The sequence below is a fragment of the Macaca mulatta genome, chromosome 17 (assembly GCF_049350105.2).
Source record: "Macaca mulatta isolate MMU2019108-1 chromosome 17, T2T-MMU8v2.0, whole genome shotgun sequence".
Classification (NCBI taxonomy): domain Eukaryota; kingdom Metazoa; phylum Chordata; class Mammalia; order Primates; family Cercopithecidae; genus Macaca; species Macaca mulatta.
Genome location: NC_133422.1, coordinates 2057017 through 2079430, shown reverse-complemented (window position 1 = coordinate 2079430; position 22414 = coordinate 2057017). Strand labels below are relative to the sequence as shown.

Sequence of the window (22414 nt, the reverse complement as noted above, 5' to 3'; positions counted from 1 at the left end):
GGGGGAACAGGGAGATCTGAGTTCGCAGTGCAGGTCAGGAGCAGTAAAGGAGACAACAGGACTCCAGCTACAGATGTGAACAGTGTCAGGAACACGTGAGAAGGTGACCGACTGTTCATCAGGAAGGCAGGGCTGTCTAAGATACAAACCAAACAGGAATTGCCAAATAGTTCAAGTTATTGGGGAAAAAAGCCTGAGCAATGATCCCTCTGAAAAACAAAGCAGTTCTCAGGCAGCACCTTACCAAAAGGTTTATAGATGACGTTTAGAACTATAGGTCAAGGCCCAGGGCAACTTCGTGTAGGGTAAAGTGTGTGCAGCACAGCTTATGTGACCTAGTCATGTCACAGATCTCCTAGTCTTTTCCCCTGGAAAGCTATGAAGTCGGATACAGCACTAGGACATGATTCAGTTCACGGCCGAGGACAGGTGATCTCAGCACTGAGATCGCCATACATGGGATGCACGGCTGTGGCCAGACTCGCATCATGTCCTCTGCCATTGTTCCTTTCCACTGTCTACTTGGGTAAGGACAACATAATCTGGCTATTTACTAGCAACAGCACTCAGATCTAGTTTGCTGTAATGGCTGTAGTAGAAAGTACACTACACATTCTTTTGTCTGTTCTGCCAAAAATAGGGATTCTGGTAACATTGAATAACTACAATTAGACATGAGGAGTTTGGTTTCAGTCCAAAAATACACTATCCTCACAAGTCAATCCTATCTTGATTCTTAAATGTGGAGACTCTTACTCAGTAGAATGATCAGGAAAGTCTATTTGAAGCTCAGGTGCTACTTCCTGAGTTCTGCTTTGTGCTGCACTGTACATGTCGTACTGGGTAGCTTTGGAAGTGAAGCACCCTCCCAAACGAAGCAGACTGTTGGTGAGCATACACTAGTGCGGCGAGGCTTACAGGGCACTCGGCATGTGAACCAGGGGCCTGAGGAAGCACACACCGTGAAAGGCTGGATTGGATGCCCAGAATAAAAACAGTGGAAAAGCTCAAGGAGGATGATTAGCAAAACAAGGAAAAGCAGGAAACATACAACAGAGTGAAAAACCTGGGTCGCGAACTGACAAAGGCTAAAGAAGTTCAAAATGTTCAATATTTTATGCAGTTAACGTGTCAAAGCTTTAAGTCTGAAGTTTTAGACTTGTCCCAAATCCTTGCTAAGTCAAGACCACTATGGAATTCACACTGCTTTCTATAGACTTCCACCGACTTGCAGCTAATGGTCCTTACATAGCAAAGCTGGGATTTCTAGACGTCTCCTTCTAGGTTCAGAAAAGCCTCATTAGGTAAGTGGCAAGACTGTGAAGACAGTGAAGTGGTTCACAATTCAGTCAAATGGGAACAAGATCAAGGACGCATCGGTCCTCCTGGCACCACTTTAGTTTTGAAGGTGACGCCTCCACGCATCCCCACAGCACGCTCGCCTTCCTGTGCCAACTCCCGCTATTTGCTTGCCTGAGCCAGTTCATGCTTCAGTAAAAACGATTTTTCTCCCAACAATGCCAGTTTGCTTATTCCCAACTTTGAGAGTTAACCCAAAATTGTGGGCTATGAGGGATGGTTTTTAAAAACCCTCTAATGGTTCCCAGTCAGAGCACTGAAAGGAGGGATTTGCTGGCTATTCTGAATTTGAGCATTGCTGCCATACTACCTTCCAGCGTGAGCCCCAGCGTGAGCTGGCAAGACCACCACACCAAGGAGTTGGTAACATCTTGATTTAATTTACAAATAAAAAGCCAAAACCCTCGATAAAAAGGAAAACTGCAGTTTACAATTATTCCAGAGATCATTTTTAACCACAGAAAATGTGCCCCTGTAGCATGTTTTTAAATGGAAAGTGCTATGATTGCCCAGACATCCATGAACTGCTTGTATGGAGTAAGAAATTCGTAAGTGAGGTAAGATTTGTTTTCTGTCTTGTTTCTTCCAGGTCACGAACAGGATATTTCCCACAAAATGTTTTGACCTGGAAAAGAGACAGAGTCTTCACTAGTAAACAGGATCTAATCTCCATAGTATATTTTTCTAAAGAAACAAGAGCTTTCAGTCCTAAAGTAATTTGCTAGACTAGAATCACTGACCGGCAGACCTAAATAAATTCAAGGTTCAATATTAAGATTGTTGAAGGAAGAAACTGTCATGGAAATGGCAATTTCTTAACTCTTTATAATAAAAGTAGATTCACTGTCACAAGAATTAAATATTTGGCATTTTAATAATTTTACTTTCTTTACATGTTTCTGGAGTGAACCGGTTTCTTTTCACTCACTTTGTTAGAAAGTAAAATCTATAAAAGGAGTTCTTTAATTGAAGTAACAGTATTCACATTTTTTAACCAAAATTTAAAAATCCTAAAGTTCCAATGACAAATCTACTTGATAAGCTTAAAATCTCTCTCCCCTTCTCTCTCAAGGCCACAGAATGCCACAGGCTTGATCTATGCCACAGACAGCTTATGTACACATTTTTCCTTTCCCATGTATTTCCTTACCCATATATGAGATTGGTTCTTTGGATTTTCAGAGACCTACTTATACAGCAACTTGAAAGTTTAATTTCAATAAAATCTCCATAGACGATATAAAATTATTCTCTAGTTTCCATCCTCAAAATTTCTGTTGCATAGGCTGAGGGTGTGATTCAGAATGTACATTCTGAGGCTCCCAGATGACGATGCTGCTGGTCTAGGGCCCAGGCTTGAGAACCAAAGCCTGAGATTAACTTTCTAGAGCTGGGTATAGTATGCAAACAGCTGTCACATTTTTGTGCTGCATGAGGTGTCAGATACTTTGAAAAGGTAAAATTTCTCAAAACTATGGAATACATCATCTCAAACCAAGTGCGCGCAAATCCTAGAAAAGAAACATCTTCATTAGTACACATGACCTAATCTTCACAGTTAAAACGGACTTTTCGACTTGCAGGAGTCTGTGTCCTGTGTGGGAGATCCTTCATTTCCAAGAAGCTCTCAGGCAACAGTCACTCCTGTCCCCAGAACCACTTGTAGCAGCAGCAAGAATAAGACAGAATAATGTTTAGTATCACCAGACAAAAGCTAGAAAAGAAATACACTTAATACTTTCTGGATCTATTAGAATGACAATGTACCCATGGGAATTTTGTTATAAAGACTGCATTAATGTTTCAATAATATTTTATGTGTGACGTAACAAAAGAACAGAAAAATTGTGACCCTTCTCCGAAAAAGTAGAAAGCAGAGGAGGAGGAATGCATCTGATTTTCTGATGCCATTTTTAAGATTACATACTTTCCAAAGGAACACAAGTTTAAAATTCTAAATTTGGAGGTCATTAAAAATCAATAGGAAATTTTTTTACAAAGACCTTTTTTTTCTCTCTCCTCACTCCAAGACATCTGTGATATGTCATTTCCCCTCTTAGTCCAGTTTTACCTGAAGACAAATCAATATACGCATTACACCAGTAAGGAAAGAGGAGGGCAAGGCAAAGCTTCAAGTCCCCTCTCGACTTGCTGAGAAACCAGCTGTGATGCCAGGGTTTCCTACCAAGACAGGCCACGCTGGAGAGGATTCAGCTTCAGCTATTAACTGTTCATAAATATTCTACTGACTCAAAACACTGGGACCATGACTTATGTTCATTACAGTCCACAGAATCAGGAAGAACTGACTAGAAAAAAACAGGAAGAAATGAATACTCGAGGCTCTGTTAGGAAACAATGAGCAGATACGGACTGACCTGAAAGGAGGTAGGATTCCAGTACTTCTGGTCTTAACTCCTGAATTACACTGCTAGCTGCACTTCATGTAACTTCAGCCACGTTTTCTTTTATCACCCTAGAAATACAATGAAATCAGATTTAGCCTTTTTAAAAACTGATTTCAATAAACAATGAGAGAAATCAGAGTTAACTCATTTCATAAAGTTTGTAACAGTAATTGAGATTTCGATGCCATTTAGTGCTGCGTGCTCTGATTATTTCCATTCAGTAAGGATTTTTTTAAATTCAAAGTACTTTCCATTTCCTCAAAGAACATCAACTGACTTAAAATTCAGCTTCATTTTATCTTCTACAGTAAACAGTATTAAGTCCCAAATACCAAATAATTTTTTTAACCAAATAATTTTCAGATCTGCTAATAATTTATTAAGAATTTATTTTGCTAAGTCCTTCCTTATTTCCACAAGCCCTCTTGTACAGATTGTTGATACTTCAGCACAACACAGCTTGAAACCTTGTAATGCAAAATCCCACAGAGGACCCTCACTCTAGGGTATTCTAGGGAATACAAATGTGTGTGTTGTGCTCAATCAGAAAAAGACTCTTACCCTAGTAAGACCTTGATCAACGTTCTTCAAAGAGCGTGTACCCAAAATATTTCAATAGAGGACAGGTTTATGTGTACTGTTATCCTTATATATGTTTTATAATATGCCTGAACTATTCATACAGTCACACACAATTGCATTTTGGGATACACAAACATACAGCTGTGTGCTCAATTTTCAACTGTTGGGGGTCCATGATCCAAAAATATTGTAAATCATTACCCTAGATCAGTGTTGTTAAAACCCACTTGGGTCTCAATTTGCCTGAGAATTGGATGAAGCCCGAAACTGTCCCCGCAAAAAGTGTATGTGAAACACGTATGCAGAAACTGTCAAAACTGTGCCTGCAAGTAAAGGGGACCCACAGACACCCCAGTGCACTCCAGGAACCCAAGAGGACCCATGGGGTCCCTGTAATCAAATCTTTGGAGTTTTTGTTTTTGTTTTGAGAGAGGGTCTTGCTTTGTCACCCAGGCTAGAGTACCAGTGGCATGAACATGGCTCGCTGCAGCCTCATCTTCCCAGGCTCAAGCAATCCTCCTGCCTCAGCCTCCCAGGTAGCTGAGACTACAGGTGCACAACACCACACCCAGCTAGTAGTTGTATTTTTTTGTAGAGATGTGATTCTACCATGTTGTCTAGGCTCATATGGAACTCCTAAGCGCAGGCAATCCTCCAGCCTTGGCTTTCCAAAGTGCTAGGAATACAGGTGTGAGCCAACATGCCTGGCCTGTAAGAATTTTTTAAAACAAGGTATGGCATAAATGAACAAAAAATTATTTTTTATATATTTCCACCAGCACTTGGCATACTATCTACTCTTGTATGCAAGCTCTGAATTTATAGACTCTGTATTCTTATACTCAACCGTGGATTGAAAATGCAGTTAGAAGCCAGGCATGGTGGCTCACGCCTGTAATCCCAGCACTTTGGGAGGCTGAGGTGGGCAGATCACTTGAGTCCAGGAATTTGAGAACAGCCTGGACAACATGGCAAAGTCCCGTCTCTACAAAAAATACAAAAATTGGCCACACGTGGTGGTACATGCCTGTTGTCCCACATAATTGGCAGCTGAAGCAGGAGGATCGTTTGAGCCCACGATGTGGAGGTTGAAGTGAGCTGAGACCACACCACTGCACTCCAGCGTGGGCTACAGAGCAAGACCCTTTCTCGAAAAAAAAAAAAAGGAGAGAGAGAGAGAGAGAGAGAGAGAAAGAAAATGTAGTTAGGCCTCCAGTGGTTGTGTCTATACTGAACATGTATAGACTTTGTTCCTTGTCGTTATTCCCTAAACAATATAACTGCATGGCATTGACGCTGTATGGGGTATTATAAGTAACATGTAATTTAAAGCATATAGGAGGATGTGCACAGGATATGTGAAATACTACAGTATTTTATGTCAGAAACTTCAGGATCTGCAGATTTTGATATTCAGGGGGGCAGAAGCAACCTCCTAGGAAATGGAGGAACAACTGTTTATGCCTTTGGTACAGTAAAGGCTGAGAAGAAAAATAAACAGAACCATAAACCAAACCGGACAACAGGATCACTTAATCCTTCTCAGTAACATCAGGATTACTCAAAACTTCAAGCATTCTCAGCTTCTCAAATATGTGAACACTCAATTTATAAACCATTACTAAAACCTAGAAAAGTAATTTCCAGAATTTAGCCAAGTTTTTTTTTTTTTTTTTAATGAGACAGAGTCTTGCTCTATTGCCCAGGCTGGAGTGAAGTGGCGCGAGCTCGGCTCACTGCAAGCTCCGCCTCCCGGGTTCAGGCCATTCTCCTGCCTCAGCCTCCTGAGGAGCTGGGACCACAGGTGCCACCATGCCCGGCTAATTTTTTGTATTTTTAGTAGAGACGGGGTTTCACCGTGTTAACCAGGATGGTCTCGATCTCCTGACCTTCGTGATCCGCCCGCCTCAGCCTCCCAAAGAGCTGGGATTACAGGCATGAGCCACCACGCCCGGCCAGAATTTAGCCAAGTTTTAGTTGTCAATATTTAATTTCAATTTTTAAAATTTTTCCTTTTTCTTTTTTTTTTTTTGAGACGGAGTCTCGCTCCATCGCCCAGGCTGGAGTGCAGTGGCACGATCTCTGCTTACGGCAAACTCCGCCTCCCGGGTTCCCGCCATTCTCTTGCCTCAGCCTCCCGAGTAGCTGGGACTACAGGCGCCGCCACCACGCCCGGCTAGTTTTTTTGTATTTTTAGTAGAGATGGGGTTTCACCATGTTAGCCAGGATGGTCTCGATCTCCTGACCTTGTGATCCGCCTGCCTCGGCCTCCCAAAGTGCTGGGATTACAGGCGTGAGCCACCATGCCCGGCCAATTTTTAAATTTTTATTGATTTATTTATTGAAATGGAGTCTCACTCTGTCACCCAGGCTGGAGTACAGTGGGGTGTTCTCAGCTCACTGCAACTTTCACCTCCCGGGTTCAAATGATCCTCCTGCCTCAGCTGCCCACGTAGCTGGGACTATAGGTGCATGCTACTACGCTCGGCTAATTTTTGTATTTTTAGTAGAGATGGGGTTTCACCATGTTGGCTAGGCTGGTCTGGAACTCCTGACCTCAGATGATCCACCAGCCTCAGCCTCCCAAAGTGCCGGGATTATAGGTGTGAGTCACCACGCCCGGCCCAATATTTAATTTTTAAAAGGGTAATTTTTTCTTATTACTTGTATTCAAAATTTGACAAGTTATTAGAGTTCTGTTTAGTCTTACAAAAAAAGTGACAAGGCTGATGGTACACTGCATTGTAATCAACCCTAATAAAACCATCATAATGAGCTACCACACAAGTACATCTATTCAATGATACTCATGGATTTCAAAATATGTGAAGTCCTAGAAAGCTAAGACAAAGACAGCACTTAATATTTCCTCATTCTGAAGAACAGCATCTCCATCAAAGTGATACTGCCAAATAAGAAAAAAAACAACAACCAATAATCAAATTAAAAGAAAAGGTCTCCTTTAAGTGAAATCCTAAAAGTATAACTGTAACAACCATACGACGCCACCTTGAACACAGGCCTGTCTTTAATTTCAGAGTAAAATTGGGTCACTAAGAACTGCACACACATTAACGGCAGATTTTATCCTCATGCCAAAACATCTGAACAAGAGCGAGTGAAAAAAGACCCCTCTAACCACCCCGTAAGATTGAATAGACATTTTTCATATGGTCGGAAATGTAAACAGTCAATACCACACATACTTTTCTGTGACTTAAAGAATAAAACATTAAAATACAAGGCTGTGCACGGTGGCTCACGCCTGTAATCCCAGCACTTTGGGAAGTCGACACAGGAGGCCTGCTTGAGGCCAGGAGTTTGAGACCAGTGTGGGCAACACAGGGAGATGACTCTACAAAAAATGTAAAAATTAGCTGAGTGTGGTGGCACACACAGGTCGTCCTGGCTACTTGGGAGACTGAGATGGGAGAATCACTTGAGCCCAGGAGCTCAAGGCTCCAGTGAGCTATGATCATGCCACTGCACTCCAGCCTGGGTGACAGAGTGAGAATCTATCTCTAACAAAGAATAAAACAAAATGTAAAGATATTTTTAAATACAGAAGCCCCATTCTTTTGAGAATGGTAAACTATGTAATAATGGATGTAACATTCTCCCAGCCTTTGAGTAAAAGAAGATACTCTTTTCCCTGAAGACACAAGGTCTACTATTATTCATGTATTACATGTTATATGTTACGTAATATATAAATTATATATAATAGAAGTCCTAAGGAATGAATGTATAAAATACAGATAATAGATGACCTAATGAGCATCAAGGCTGAGTTGTTCAAATTACAACATATATGAATTGTAAAACTTGAAGAAACAGGATTTTAACAATGGCATGTTGAAAGATGCCCTAAAAGGCAAGTATTTCCTGTGAGGCAGACACCTGTTGTGCTGAGCCACAGGGACCAGCATTCTTTTAACCAGCATGTTCACTGTTCAAAAGCAGGGTTTCCCTTTGGAGAAAGGTATGCTCTGAAGTCTGCAGATTTTGGAGGGGTAGGGATTTCCATGTTATCTAACATAACCACCAGAGAAATCTTATACAGAGGAGTGTTTACAACTGAATATGATCCTTTGCCTTCATGACAAAGGCACAGATCACAACACTGGCTGCTAAAGCAATAAATAAACTAAATGCTATTACAAGCAATTCATAGCTGTCAAAATATACAGTGTTACCTTTCACCAAAGCTGTTCTATTCTAGTGTTAACTGGAAGATTCTCTTTAAGCAACAAAGAATGTATTTTCAACAGAGTATAAAGAAATAGAGAAGACTCAGTGAATGATATAGCAAAAGAATAAGGCAAAAAATTCAAAAGCCAACATTTTCCAAGAAAACTTGAGAAAACGCCTATGAAAGCAACAAACATGAAAGAACTTGACAACAGATCCACAAGGACATACTACTTTTTGATGTAATATAACTTCAATAGATGAACAAATTATTTAACATATTAAAATATAATTTCAGTTAATTGGACAACTAACTGGATGATGTTTTAATACAAAAGTTCCATCTTTCAGCTGATATTTTGTAAGAAGCAAAAATCTGTAATATGAACATTCAATTCTGGATTCCCAATATCATCTGGCTTCTCAGAATTCTAATAAAGCTATCTATGCTTAAACTCATATTCACATTCACAGATTACACATAGGTCAATGAGTTTTAACAGCAAACGGCAATGAAACCACAAAAGCCAGTTAAATAGCAATATGGGTGTACGGTGATCAAAGAAAAAGCAGGAATACTTTACAAAGCGGGTGGCTGAATGGCCAAAAAAAAAAAAAAAAGTAAAGTATACAAAGGGTACTCAACATCTTAAGTTATTGGAAAATGTTCACAATGTCAGGCTCACTAAAACAAGTTATGAGGAAAAGCAAATGAAAACCACAAGGAGACATATTCACCGAAATGGCTAAAATTAACATGACTGACAGTATGAAGTGTTGTCAAGGATGCAGAGGAACAGAAATCTTATACATTGCTCACGGGAAAAGAAAACAGGACAGGCCCTTTAGAAAATTACTTGGCAGTTTCTAAGAAACATATTAATAGAACCTGCCCTAGACTGACAGCGTGGCTCACAAGTGTAATCCCAGCACTCTGGGAGGCCGAGGTGGGAGAATCACTTGAGCCCAGGAGTTCAAGACCAACCTGGGTAACATAGCAAGAGACCTTGTCTCTCACTGAAAAAAAAAATTAGCCAGATGCAGTGGCACACGCCTGTATTCCCAGTTACTTGGGAGGCTGAGGCTGGAGGATGGTTTATGTCCAGAAGCTCAGGGCTGCAGTGAGCTATGATCGCACGACTGTACTCCAGCCTGGGTGACAGAGTGAGATCCTGTCTCAAAAGAGAAAGAAAGAAAGAAAGAAACTGCCCTATACTAAGAAACATAAGCTCCTCTCTACTCAGCGATACCGAACCTAGGAATTTTCCCCAAGAGAAATGAATGCATGATGACCTGTACCAGAGTGTTCACAGTAGCTTTATTCACAACAGCCCCAAAATGAAAACTGCCCCAAGAGCGTATCAACAGAAAACTAGAAAAACAAAATGTGACATATTCATTGAATGACACGTCATTGAGCAGAATGAGAACCAAGTACTGATAGATGCAGCAACACAGATGAATTTCCAAAACATTATGTGAAGTGGAAGAAGCTGGAGAGAAAAAAAGAGTGCATACTGTACCACTCCATTTCTATGAAATTCTAAAACGGATTTATCATTGGTGATCAATACACGACAGTGACATCCTCTGACATAGGACGGATTGACTACAAAGGAGCTCATAAGACCTTACGTTTCTGAAAACTGAGTCACACTGAACAAAATTCAAAAAGTCTGAATAACTGACAGGCTAACCCTAAATTTTAAAAAGCAAAATTTTACATTTTCTTAAAGAGAAAATTATTTGTAAGTTCATGTAGCAACTCAACGTTGAGAAATAAATACCTAAAATAAGGCCACGTTCAAACACAGGAATCATTTATAAATATTAAAAATAACACTGACGTTTAGATAAATATTAAAGAAAAATTAAACATTGCAGTTAGAATGTTAACCTTTTCAGGAAAAAAAAATATATGTATATATGCCATCTTTTCCTCTTAAGATTATATGGTAACGTTTCCTGTAAGTTATCAAAGAAATGTGAAGTTCAGCAAAGACTCATAGTTGAATAAAGCACAATTTGATGATTTTATCAAACATAGTTAATGACCTCAAAGGAAAAATTAACTCCATTTCAAGTGTCCAGACTTGCAAAATACCAAATTCTAGAGAAAAGATTGAAATGGATCTTAAAATACCTGTCTGCTTTATCTGCAAGGCAACTGTAGTGAGGCAAGTGCTAGTTAGGAAGTGAAACATGTCACTGAAAATTTTCAACCTTAATTTTGTCCCCAAATCCCTACAAAGGCATCTCAAAAACAAAATCCAGAATTATCTTCTTGTGATCACACGAATTTCTCAAGCATAATAGAAAAAACAAAACAAAAACAGTCAAGAGAAAAACTACCATTGATCACTGCATAATCAAGGTAAGTTTTTAAAACCATGCTGGACTATAGTAACAATAAATTGCATTTTTTAATTCAAGAAATTATTATGAACTTACCTGAACAGCCTCCACTATTTTCTTTAAAAGTTCAATATTTCAAGTAAATTACTGCCACAGCCAAGAATCCCAATGTTACTTATTTAATGTATCAATCATGTTCATATATCATGAAAAGCCGCTGGAAACAAATTGTCAAATAATATTCAATAGTTTATTTTACACCACATACGTAAAACCATTTAAAAACAGCACCTCACTGTTACTTATTTTGAAGATAACATGTATATCAAATTAGGAAAAATATTTCTTGCAGAATCCATTACATACTCATGTGCATTAAATAATGCCAAAATGTTGTGTTGGGGGTAATTACTCCAATATCACTGCAGTGTTATGTGCTGATCATCTGTTTAAATGCAGGGGAAACAGGTGCTAACCCAAATCCGTGACGAGGTCTGACGACCAGCCTCAGTCAGGATCCTTTCTTCTGCTGCCCCATCTGGCATGAACCCTCACTGGGGACCACCTGAACTCTCACTGGGGACCACTTGAACCCTCACTGGGGACCACTTGAACCCTCACTGGGGACCACTTGAACCCTCACTGGGGACCACTTGAACTCTCACTGGGGACCACTTGAACCCTCACTGGGGACCACTTGAACTCTCACTGGGGACCACTTGAACCCTCACTGGGGACCACTTGAACCCTCACTGGGGACCACTTGAACTCTCACTGGGGACCACTTGAACCCTCACTGGGGACCACTTGAACTCTCACTGGGGACCACTTGAACCCTCACTGGGGACCACTTGAACTCTCACTGGGGACCACTTGAACTCTCACTGGGGAACACTACTTGTGAATTACAAGTGTATCCAATAACTGTATTTACATGAAAATACATTAGGATCATTACATGTTTTAATGGTTTGCTTTAACATAGAATGACAATACATCTTCTAAAAAGAGACTAAAGTCTAAAAACAGAAGGCAAGTTTAAAAAGTATCTTTCACATTTTATAAATGTACAAAATTTCATTTATTGGCTGCCACAAAGTTTGAGCAATTTAGACTCTATAGACCAGATTAATAGGTAACAGAAAAACAAAGTATAAGAAAAGCCGTAACATGTAGTTGTAAATCTACCATGTCAAATTTTTCCTGCCTTCACATCATTGTAAATGCAGGCGCTTCCCCTCAGCAAAGCTGCATGGCACTGCGCCTCATCACAGCCCAGCACAGCCCTTGGCCCTTGGCAAGGCATTATTAACAGCACATCTGTAAGCGCCATGTGAACCTCAGAATTTCCTGCAGTCCCTTTGTTAGAACACAGACTATTTCCCATTTTCAGTCATAATCAGGGCTCATTAAAAGCACTCCCAATAATTTTGCAGTGATCATTTCAGGAAAAACTATGTGGTATAAAGAAATCCTATTTTGATTCTGCTAATAACTTGTTCATCTTAGACAAATGGCCTGTTCACTAATTCAACAAAAGCACAGAAAGCACCTCTAGGAGAGTATTCACACCTTAAGGAGGTCTCCCTGAACATCTCAGAAGGCCTGAAGATTGTGTATTAGATAACAGTAATTCAATCTAACAGAAAGAGCACTGGAATTTAACTCCAGATAATGTAACATAAAAATGCACAATCGCCACTAGTGTAGCAGCAAGAGCAGAGGAAGCAGGCAATAAGCAGGTTCTCCAGTCAAGAGGAGACTGGAATAAGAGGGTGAGATAAATAGGGAATTTTGACCATTTTAGTTTCCTTCTGTGGTCATCTATTTATACACCCAAATCCCTAACAAAAAAACTTACAATGACCTCAAGGTTAAAACTCAGACTTGAGTTTCTCATTTCCCAGTTTCCTTTCCTACAGCTGTGGGTTCCATAGACAACCACCCTTGACATGTCTTCGGAGGCATCGTATCCAGCAGTTTTTGTCATTAATATACACAGACATGCTTTATTTTAGGCCATTACCGCTATATGCATTTTATTCTCTCTCCCCTTACATATTTATCTGCCAACAGGGATCTTTGCAGACAAAGCCACCATCACCTCTTTCAACTCTCCTAACTGATCTAAGTGCTTTGATTCTCGCTCTCCTCCAGTCAATTATCCATTAAATAGCTAACCTAATTCCTTTCTAAAAAAATAAGCTGGCCGGGCGTGGTGGCTCACGCCTGTAATCCCAGCACTTTGGCAGGACGAGGTGGGTGGATCACCTGAGGTCAGGAGTTTGAGACCATCCTGACCAACATGGAGAAACCCCATCTCTACTAAAAACACAAAATTAGCTGGTTGTGGTGGCGCATGCCTGTAATCCCAGCTACTCGGGAGGCTGAGGCAGGAGAATCGCTTGAACCCGGGAGGCAGAGGTTGAGGTGAGCCGAGACTGCGCCACTGCACTCCAGCCTGGTGACAAAAGTGAGACTCCGTCTCGGCGCGCTACATCGTATCATAACCCGGGCCAAGTCTCTCTGCTGAATTCCCATTTTATTCAGGGAAAAAAACTCCCAGCTACTTACCATGGCATTGCTCCACATCTTGCATTTTCAACAGAGCAACCCCTCTCCCAAGGGGGAGAAAATTACTTAGGGGAGGGAGAGGACAAAACTCGTACTTTTTATGTACGCAGCACCGATTTCACAGACAGACTCATAATCATCCAGTTATCCAGGTTGTCAACATCTCAGTGGAGGGGGGTCAATTAGAAAAAAAATGTCTAAAAGGCCTTCTGTGGAGGAAGTGATCATGAAAAAAAGTTGAGACATGTGGATGTATTAAGAATATATACAAATATATCTATGACTACAGAAACTTCTGGAAGGATACGACAGAAATTAGTAACAGTGGTTGCTCCTGGATAGAGAAGTTGGATGGCTGTTAGATGATACTGAGAAATTTACTATCATTCTGCATCACTTTGTATCTTGATTTCTGTGTGCCAGGTGCACATTACTATTCAAAAAATTCAAAAATATAGTTTATGTATAAACAGTATTTGAAGGCTGTTGTTTTTTATTAGGTATTCTTCTAACGTGCGATAATGTAATAAAAATTATTTCTAGATCTCAAAGGAGGATCTGAATGATGGCTATAATGAAGGGCCTATTTAGGTAACTTTTAAGTTTGAGGAATAAGAGAATGGGGTTAGTCCACTTAGCGTTTCTGTATTTTCTCATGTTGGCCACTGACCAAGCATGAATAAACCCATCTTTAGGGCTGGGCACGGTGGCTCATGCCTGTAATCCCTGCACTTTGGGAGGCGGAGGTGGATGGATCATCTGAGGTCGGGAGTTCGAGACCAGCCTGGCCAACATCGTGAAACCCCCTCTCTACTAAAAATAGAAAAAAAAATACCTGGGCATAGTGGTGCACGCCTGTAATCCCAACTACTCGAGAAATCGAGATGGGAGAATCGTTTCAACCCGGGAGGCAGAGGTTGTGGTGAGCCGAAATCGTGCCACTGCACACCAGCCTGGGCAACAGAGTAAAACTCCAACTCAAAAAATTTAAATTAATATTAAAAAATAATGCCATCTTTAGTATATGTTACATGTACACTTCTTTGGGATGTGCGTTTCTGTAACTCATCAATGCAACTGCAGTGTTCTATGGAGCTTCAACAGTTTCCATGTATTCCAGTACAAGACTCAAAGTCACCAAGTCCTGCAGGGGACACTGAAATCACTCTCTGTGGATGTACAGAGGGCATCTCAGCCCCCTAACCTATATACATTTGACACTGGCAAATGTTTTGTGTCTCATATTTTCGTTTATCAATTGCTGCTTACTTTACTGACAATTCTCTAGCCAAGATCTTTTCCCCGAGCATCAGGATTTCCTGTGCTGAACCCACTTTCTAGATGGCACAGGGCCCCAACCTTTCCATCTGCCCTTTCTCCTCTTCTCAGCAGCACCAAAAAAACTGTCATTTGGTTGTTTCAAACTGTCATCCTTGCCTTCTTTCTTCCACATAAATCCCCTATATTAAGTTGACCACCCAGTTGTGACTATATCATAATCAACCCACGTCTTGATTTCTGCCCTTCTTCTCCATTCCACTATCCCACATCTCAACTGCTCTCGCTTCCTGCAGTTAAGGCCATTCAATGCATCCTGCTGCCAATCACTAGGTATCTGAAATAGCAATCTGACTACTGTCGTTCTCTTGCCAAAAATCTCCTGATTTTTTTAATGGGTCTTTATCACAGAGTAAAGATTCCGGATTTGTTTTACAGCCTCATTTTGGGTTCCTACCAGCTCTCTGCACATTTATAAAACTGTCAGCCTTTGCTCACAGTGGCCCACTCTGATCATATCTACTCCCCAAAACAGATAGAGCTCATTTGAAGTTGATACCTAGGTATTTCTACCTCCCCAAATCTCTGGACACACTCACCAAGATAGACACTAGTTCCCCTTTTGTTCTGAATGGTTATCTAATCCTCTCACCTCCAAACAAGAGCATTTTATGAAAATCCTTCCCAATTATTGTATCTTACATGCATTTCTCTTTGTCAAACTCCCCGTAACACATTGACATTGGGCAACAGGTTTCATGTGTAATCCGTCAAGGTACCAAAGTGTACCTAGCACTACTACTGAACTGTACACACAGCAGGTGATTCCTACAGATAATGGGATACTAGATAACCTCCTGTCACACGATGCTCTAAAAGCTGATGAAAACAAGATGAGTGCTTTATTGAGAACAAGATTCCAACACTTATTTTGTACTGTGTATTCTTGAATTTCTCCTTCCGCCTGCCTCTCAATTCATGCACATGTAAGACAAGTCTCAAGCTGACTATTAAAAGTGCTAATACCATTATTGATGTTGATCATCCTTTTCTTTCCCCCTTAGATCTTTTCTGCATTGCTTCATAATTAATGTGCTGTCTTCTAACGTTTAGCACTTGTTTGGAGTTGCTGGAAGACAGGAGCACCTCATATCTACCCGACACTGGCTGCGTTTATCTTCCATGGAGCAAATCCTTGCTGGATGGAGCTTATATTCCATGCCACCCAGACCTACTGTAGAATCAGTTATTCCTAATCTATGACTTGAGCGTCTAATAACTCAGCTCAAGCAATCCAGGCCCTTCACAAATATAACAATGACATAATCTCTTGCAATTCATTTATGGACCCTATGGATTGTTTAGAAACCATTCATTTTGTTGACCAAATACACTGTTTGCTTATTAGTTTATATGGCATCAAAGAAAGATTCACATTAAATTAGCATTTTAAAATATGTTACTTTTAATGATGCGACAGACTCTTAAAAAAAAAAAAAGAAAAAAAGAAACTCATTGTAGTATTTCCACACTAGCACCCAGGCTATTTTATGTGTCAGCGTGTGCACTAGCCAAAGGAAAATAACTATTAAAGCACAAACAGAAAACTTATAGTCAACTGTCAACATCAGCTGTCAAGTGTTCATTTAATGATAATCCAGCCAAGAGCACATTCAACCCAGAGAAGCACTGAGGTCTGAAGGGCACAGTTCTGCTCCGGCTGCTCTAGACAGCACCAGTTCAGACTGGGGCAGGAGAAGGCAGGCCTCCAGAGGGAAGCCTAGGGGGAAGACAAAAACAAAATAAACACAGGATGATAATGAGCAGGCAAAATTAAGGAACTGGGAAAGACACTGAACACGGGGAAAACACACATGAAAACTGTATGTGATCAAATGTATATTTCATACTAGATTAGCTATATAGAAAAAAAATGAGTTTGGGGAAACTAGAGTTGATTCCATTTATTTATGCTCCAAAAGTACTTAAGACTATATATACTACCACAATGTGAGTATTAACCAAAACTGTAAAATAATGTCAACTGGAACATTTAAAAACCCTTTGCATATGCTGAATTACACATAATCCCAAGTTTTCATCATCTCTTGTCAAGAAGAGAAGAAAAAACAATGCTTCTTGCAGAGGTCAGGTCCCCAGACTTGGTGGCATTCCCATTCTTCCTAACTTGTACTTACTATAAAATAGAGAGCCCAGGATGCTGAAAAGAATATAACTGACATATTTCACAAGCAGAGACTAAAATCAAAATGCAGGAACTGAGTAATGTCTACCATATAACTAAGAAAAATGTTAATCTGGTCTGGTCTTAGAAAACATTTGAAATCACCATATGTAAAAGCAATCCAAAAAAGCAATGTCGATTTTACAGGTAGTGTTTTAAATTCCTGTAACTCATCCAACTGAACATAATAAATATGAGGGCAAAGACCATGATAAAGGAAACAAGCAACTGAAAAAAGGACGGGGCAGAGGGAAACCGGTAACTCTTAAGAACTCCTCACAGTACCTGAGTAACTATCCACTCATAAACAGGAACCATTAACGTGAAATACCAAGTCTCAAACCATTAATTACATGCTTTTTCTCCTCCCAGTATTTGTAGAAGAGTTTCTCAATCTATGTTGGTACAATATATTCAATGCATCAAAACCTGAGAGGATTAGGTGTCCTCTTCATCACATACAATTCTTACTGAATTATTTCTTCTGCAAATCTTAGCCACACTGTCATCTTAAAGTTCAATTACTGGAAGAATTAACTAGACCATCAATGTCTGAAGAAGTATATATAATGATCACCTATAGAAACTATATATGGATAATCACATCAACAATGAGTTCTAGTTGTTACATTTTGCTAGAAGACCCTTCTGATCATTTCCTGATGAGCTGCTCGTAGCAGTGAACCTCTCCCATTTGTGTTGGTTGTTTTTTTCTTCAATGTATAACAAAGGAAGAAAAGGCGTGAGAGAAAAAATACAGAAACTTATAAAACCAGTAGCCTTCATTTAAACCTCAATTAGAAAAAGTCTACTTTCCTGGAGAAACCTCAGGTAGGCGTTTTAAACTTACTTCCAGGTCCTTTGGTCTTCTTACCGCTTGGGTTCCACCAAGACCAAACGCCATTGTATTTGGTATAGCCAATCAATACAAAGAACATACACCGTGATTTTAGTTCTAAATTTTATATTGATCGTTGAAAACAAGTCTTCTCCCATTCCGCCAACCTATTCCACTCTCTGGTCCCACAGTAGGATATCTTAACTCCTATCTATCCATCCCAACTTTCTTCTCTTTCCTCTCTAGGCAGGGTACATATTCTACCAATGTCTATTAAGAGCTGGACTATTTACTCGTCCTCCCTGCTGGCTATTCTTGCTCTGACCCTTTAGTATAATGGAGTTATCTAAGAATTTCTTTATGCACTTTCTTCTCCCAGTTTTTCTTTTGCCACCTGCTAGACTTCAACCTCAAAGAAGGTAGGGACAGTGTCTGTTTTCTTCACTATTATATGCACAGACTGAGACAAAAATGTTCAATAAAAATTTATTGAATGAATAAACAATCTGTGATACTCATCCAAACACTTCAATTGGTACTAAAACCTCTACTCCTAAATCCACACCATGACTCCATTTTTCCTCCTGAAAATTTTCTGAGATCAGTTCAATATCAAATGTCAAACACTGTGTGAACACTGATAAAGATGGGGGAAAAAGTAGGCATTCCCGGGCACAGTGGCTAACACGTGTAATCCCAGCACTTTGGGAGGCCAAGGCGGGAGGATTGTCTGAGGCAAGGAGTTTGAGACCCGCCTGGGCAACACAGTGAGACCCTGTCTCTATAACATTTTTTTAAAAGTAGCTAGACATGGTGGCACGCACCTGTGGGCCCTACTACTGAGGTCGGATGATCACTTGGGCCTAGGAGTTTGAGGCTGCGGTGAACTATGATTACACCACTACACTCCAGTCTGAGTGACAGAGCGAGACCTTGTCTTGAAAAAAGGCAGGGCGCGGTGGCTCAAGCCTGTAATCCCAGCACTTTGGGAGGCCGAGACGGGCGGATCACGAGGTCAGGAGATCGAGACCATCCTGGCTAACATGGTGAAACCCCGTTTCTACCAAAAAAATACAAAAAACTAGCCTGAGAAGGTGGCGGGCGCCTGTAGTCCCAGCTACTCGGGAGGCTGAGGCAGGAGAATGGCCTGAATCCGGAAGGCGGAGCTTGCAGTGAGCTGAGATGGCGCCACTGCACTCCAGCCTGGGCGACAGAGCGAGACTCCGTCTCAAAAAAAAAAAAAAAAGAAAAGAAAAAAGACAAAAGACAAAGTAGGTACAACAAGCAAATAAATATATTGATAAAACAACATGAATGCAAAGAGTTGATGTGAAACTGTTCTGAGAAAGGCACTTACAAGAGATTTACAAAGGCCAGGTGTGGTGGATCATTGCCTGTAATCCCAGCACTTTCGGAGGCCGAGGTGGGCGAATCACTTGAGGTTAGAAGTTCAAGACCAGCCTGGCCAACATGGTGAAACCTTGTCCCTACAAAAATACAAATATTAGCCAGGCATAGTGGCAGGTGCCTGTAGTCCCAGCTACTCAGGAGGCTGAGGCAGGAGAATCACTTGAACCTGGGAGGCGGATGTTGCAGTGAGCCAAGATGGCACCACTGCACCCTAGACTGAGTGACAGAGCAACACTCCATCTCAAAAAAGAAAGAGAGACCTACAAAAATATCTGCGAGACAGAGTAACCACCTTAGAGTTTACTGAGCAAGCGGGGAGGGATGGAGGTAGATGAGGTTGCAAAGGCGGACCAAATCAGATAAAGTCCTGTGATCTACCGTGCAGTTGTGATTTAATTCAGATGGGAAACTACTGTTTGGAAAAGAAAAGGAAGCAGAATCTGAGTCATGTTTTGTTTATTTATTTACTTTTGAGACAAGGTCTGACTATTGCCCAGGCTGGAGTGCAGTGGTGCGATCTCAGCTCGCTGCAATTTCCGCCTCCCAGGTTCAAGTCATTCTCCTGCCTCAGCCTCCCGAGTAGCTGGAACCACAGGCTTGCATCACCTCGCTCAGCTACCCTTTTAGTAGAGATGGGGTTTCGCCATCTTGCCCAGGCTAGTCTCAACTTGTGAGTTCAAGCAATCCACCCACCTTGACCTCCCAAAGTGCTCGGATTACAGCATGTCACTGCGCCCGCCCAGCCAAGTCTTGTTTTAGAATGATGCATTTTGTGGAGAATAAGCTGCAAGAGCAAAAGTAAAAACAGGATGAGTTAGGAAGGTATCATAGTCATCTTTTGTGACAGATGATAGGTCCTTGAGAGATAATATATTTACCAGGCAGATTTTCCACGGTTTTAAAAATCCCAACTACCTAAAAGCACTCAAAACCAAAACATTCAAAAATCAAATAGATTATGCCCTCCTCTCCCTCTAGCAGCTACATGAATCACCTCACCATCGACCCTGAACACACTTACCTTTGGCGTCTCGGTTCATAGTATCCTCAACCCATCATTCAAACCAGAAACCCTTAGGACACTTCGCATCTCCTTCCCCCGCGCTCCCAATACACTGGAAACAGCTAAATTCACTATACCTCTGAATTACTCTTATCTGGAATCTGAACCATCCTGACACCAAAGATCCTTTCAAATTCGATGTAGGGAGGCTGGGGCTGGATCCATGATCTATGTGGTCTGTTCCAGAACACTGTTTGCAGTCCAGTCACTCTTACACTTAACATAATTATTTTAAGTTGTAATAATGGGGCTTATCCTTACTCGCAGTCACCTAAAAGGTAAATAAAGGTCTAAACTCCTTAACTGTGATCAACCATAATCTTATCTCAACTTTACTTCTCTGCTACCAGTCTTAGCTCCCTCCCCTTAGACGGCTTAGTGCCTCACCAGCCTGTGACCACATCATGTTGCCACCCCACAATGCTCCAGCCTACGACTGTCAAGTATCTACTCACCTTCAGGACCTGCTCAAACGCTATCACCTCAGTGAAATCTTCCCAGGCTCCCCAAAGTGAGTGAACTATTTGTGTCTGGGTTTTCAAAGAACTTTCTATGCCCTTTATTACGACAACTTGGTCAGTTTCCTTACAACTCTATCTATACCCATTAAACTTCAAATCTTAAAGAGAAAAGGACCATATTTTGTTCATTTTGGTATCCTCATTTGTAAATACTGTGTCTGTTCTACAGTTGGTGTCATTCATTCACCAAGCAAATATCTAACAAGGACTTGCTAGGAAATTAAGATGAATTACTAAATGACAGATGGATATTCTACAAGGAATAAAATAAATATATAAACAAGATAACCTCACACAAATGTTTTAAGAGAAATCTTGTATGACCAAACTTTTTCAGGACTTAAAACATTTGCTTAAAAATGTTATGGATAGTACCAAGGTCATAGCAAACGCAAAAGGAAAGTAACAGTGAAAGGGGTGTAAAACTTAATGTGTACGATTTCTTTCCTGAGAACTTGGTGCTCAAACTCCTTCCCTGCAGGACAGCAAACACCAAGTAATTATACTCAGGAAACTAATCTCACACTGACACTTAACTATAAATATACACTTAAACTTTCAATTTCAACCTTACATTATTCATTTTAAAAGGTAACAATAAATTACATAATTATAGCCTATGTAATGGGATTCAGAGATTACAATCATTGAAAGGAAAAAATTAAAATGTGACTAAATTACTCTTCTAAGATCAAAGCCAAGAAAAATATTTCAAGCCACATATGAAGTATTAAACTTCCTAGAAGCCACATTAAAGGAGGGAAAAAAGCAACAGGTGAAATTAGCTTAATTATCTATTTTATTGAACCCAATGTAGCCAAAATATTATCACTTCGGCATATGCCACATTTAAAAGTTGAGAAATTTTACATTCTTTTCTTCGTAAGTCTGCAAATCTAATTCAGATGCAAAATTTTCCTCAAAAATACTTATCTGTATTTAGATTACATAAAATCAAAGATATAAAAGTAGATTAATATAATCAAGTCGTTCCAAGTATATTCTATCAATAACTGAATTTAAGTCAATTACAATAAAAACTTTAGTTCCTCATCTCACTAGTCCCATTCCAAGGACTCAACAGCCAAATGCCACTACTACTAGGACGGTTCAGCTTCAGGCAGAACTGTGGCCGCTTACTTCAGCACAACTCAATTCAAGGAGCACAAACTAAATCAAAATCTTTTCCCCTTTGTCTCCTAAGATAGCTATTTTCTAGGCCCTTAACTAAAAGAGTAGCTGTCATTTTCTCTACTGCCTTTATTGCTACATGGTAAGATATTATCTGTCACTCTATTACACAAATGCTATTGGGGCAAAGGACTGGTTCACTGTGTTCATGGCTGGATTCCCAGTGTTCAAACTGCAAGAAATTACAGTCTACACAGCAAACTGTAGGAAGTCAGTATGTAATTAAGAGGGTTTCAAGCACTGATAAATGATTTAACATGTGTATCTATGCTGTGTTTATGACCTACAGAAAATAAATAGAAACTGGCTGTGATAGGGTAGTCTTCTATATTATTCAAGTAATTCCAAAATAATTCAAACTATGAGATCCATATTTTCAACCAACCTACAGAATATTTC

At 40.3% G+C, this 22414-nt stretch overlaps 1 protein-coding gene across 34 annotated transcripts in view; it reads right to left on the bottom strand.

Moving 5' to 3' along the window:
* Positions 1–1719: 1719 nt before the first annotated feature.
* Positions 1720–22414, bottom strand: part of PSPC1 (paraspeckle component 1) — a 105795-nt gene continuing 85100 nt past the window's right edge. For 3 of the 34 annotated variants that reach the window (XR_013407604.1, XR_013407598.1, XR_013407606.1), the window contains 3 exons: positions 3738–3835; positions 2510–2870; positions 1720–1984 (listed from right to left, as the gene is read on the bottom strand). Coding sequence is in view for 8 of the 34 variants with exons in the window: in XM_077973616.1 (XP_077829742.1) it covers positions 16488–16527; positions 19188–19317; positions 19934–20024 (261 nt within the window). In the remaining 26 variants the exon portion in view is untranslated. Of the gene's footprint in view, positions 3836–10991; positions 11113–16364; positions 16528–19187; positions 19318–19933; positions 20025–22414 lie in introns of those variants that run through there. The other 31 variants (XR_013407603.1, XR_013407597.1, XR_013407605.1 and 28 more) reach the window with 17 other exon arrangements.